General features: G+C 43.7%; 1 protein-coding gene across 1 annotated transcript in view; it reads left to right on the top strand.

Annotated features, from left to right (window-relative positions):
• Positions 1 to 2093, top strand: part of GPATCH1 (G patch domain containing 1) — a 64940-nt gene that overhangs the window by 44041 nt on the left and 18806 nt on the right. Inside the window, exon 18 of the mRNA XM_012647014.1 lies at positions 1117 to 1214. Within this exon, the coding sequence (XP_012502468.1) occupies positions 1117 to 1214 (98 nt within the window). The remainder of the gene's footprint in view (positions 1 to 1116; positions 1215 to 2093) is intronic.

Genomic DNA, 2093 nt, shown 5'->3' with positions numbered 1-2093 from the left:
GATAAAAAGCAGAGAAAAGAAAGCACGAAGTTTTGAAAAATTGCAGTGGAAGTATTTCTCAATTTCTTTAGTTATTCAGATCCTTAGTTTAAAATTGGTGTCAGCACTTGAAAGCTAAGTTATCTGTGTCCTTGTCCACAATGCCCTGATACCCTTGTGATAGTTAATAACTGAATTTGGTCTCTGGGTTATTTAGGGAAATGGTTTTTCAAAAACTAGCATTAAAAGGAAAGTTTGGAGAGGTCAAATTTTGAAAAATCTGACAAACTGTAGGACTAGAAACTCGCAGGCACCTCCTAACTGGGTTTGGAAAATATGCAGACCACTGAAGCGTCTTGAGAAAATGATCCAATGACTTGCCCTGCTTCTCCTGCTGTGAATTCTTGTTTTGATTACCTGGAAATTAATGCCCCACGAAAACATTTGGTCTGAATTTGGAGACAGAGCATCTCGGCACATGCCGCTGCTTGAGTCATTTTTAATGATTACGTACGTTATGTTGTTTTTGATGCTACTTTTTCAGTGTTTCCAGTTACAAGACAAATTCTTATAAAATGTGTTTTTGTAAAGAGAGGATAATGTAAGAGGAGCTGACATTTATGTGCCAGATTCCGGGCTATGGGATTCATGTGCATGGTCCTGTCTAATCCACTCAGTGTCCCTAAAAGGACAGGGATTCTTATGCCCATTTTGTACATGGGGAAACTGAGGCTGGGGGTGGTCAGGCAATGCACGAAAGCTCACAGAGCTGGAGATAGAGCTGAGTTTCCAATGCTGGCCTGTCTCTGAGCTTACCTGAGGATGTTAAGTTACAGAAGGCTTATGGGCATTCTGGTCGGCCTTATCTTCATCTGGCAGATAAGGCTGTTCCTGGGTACTGATTGGATCGCGCTTCGTGGAAGTGTCTGGCGGCTTTCTAAATATAGCTGCAAAGCGGTGTGCTAATCTGTTTGTGTATCAGGCAGATGCAAATCAAAGGGCAAGAGTTCTTCCTCAGTGATAAACATCTCCTGTACATCAGGCTCCTAATTCAGTAATTTAGGAACTTACATTTTTTTTATAGTTAGTCTTTATTTTTCTCCTATAGGTCCTGTGTTTATTGCATTTGTATTTCAGATGCTCGTCAGAAACTTGAGGAACCTCAAAAAGAGAAACACAAAAAAACCAAAGAAAAACACAAGACCAAGAAAGAGCACAAACGAAAGAAAGAGAAGGTGAGAGAGTTCTGGGTGTCGCAGGATCAGTGTGGGGTCTGATGCTCCTGCTTCTGCTGGCCAGATAAGCCCCTAGGAGGGGCACCGACGGCCAGTCACCGGCTGAGGACAGTATCTTGTGACCAAGATGAGGCTACACAGGTCTCTCTGGGCCTTAACAAAAATGTTGACATTCAATACAAATGTCTGATTTTTCAGAAACCTTGTTTTTCTTTCAGAGTAGAATATTTTAATTTGTTCAGTTGTATTTAAAAAAATTTTTTTTGTGAACCTTAAAAAGTAGGAGAAAGGGCATTTAAGGATCTTAGAGCAATGGCTGGGTACTAAATAATAGAGCAGTATTTAGTGATTATTCATTCGATGTTAAGTGGAAGGATTATTTGGAACATTTCTCAGCTGCTCTGTCATCATTACAGTTTGAGACTTCAGCCCGTCACTTGCCATCTGAAGTAAAAGGGAACTTGGCCGAAGGAGTAGCCTGTGTTTCACTGTGTCCACCTCTCCTCTCATCACCCAGGTCTCCTTCTGGGGTCTGGCTCGGGCTTTTCATTAGGTTAAAGTCATCGTTGGGTGCCGCAGTGGTCTGCGCTGGTGGGGGAAGGGATGGAAGCATCTCCACTATTGGCTGCCAGAAAAAAGGATTCCCAAGCACGGAGGGTGACTGAAGTTAAAAGGGGTGCTGCCAGGCTTGCACGCCAAATCCATGCGTCTTACCCGCGTAACTTCTGTTCGCTAACCACCTGCCAGTTTCTAACGTGTGCCCTTCCAGGGTGCGCGCCGTCCCGACGTGCCGTTCCTCAGCTGCCTAACAAAATAAACCAGTCGTGTTCACAGGAGGTAGCACAGGTAGCTCAGCGTCAAGATGGGGTCCTGCCTGCG

The sequence above is a fragment of the Propithecus coquereli genome, unplaced genomic scaffold (assembly GCF_000956105.1).
Source record: "Propithecus coquereli isolate 6110/MARCELLA unplaced genomic scaffold, Pcoq_1.0 Scaffold254, whole genome shotgun sequence".
Lineage (NCBI taxonomy): Eukaryota > Metazoa > Chordata > Mammalia > Primates > Indriidae > Propithecus > Propithecus coquereli.
Note: the sequence above shows the minus strand (reverse complement) of the source record. Positions and strands in the feature narration are given on the sequence as shown.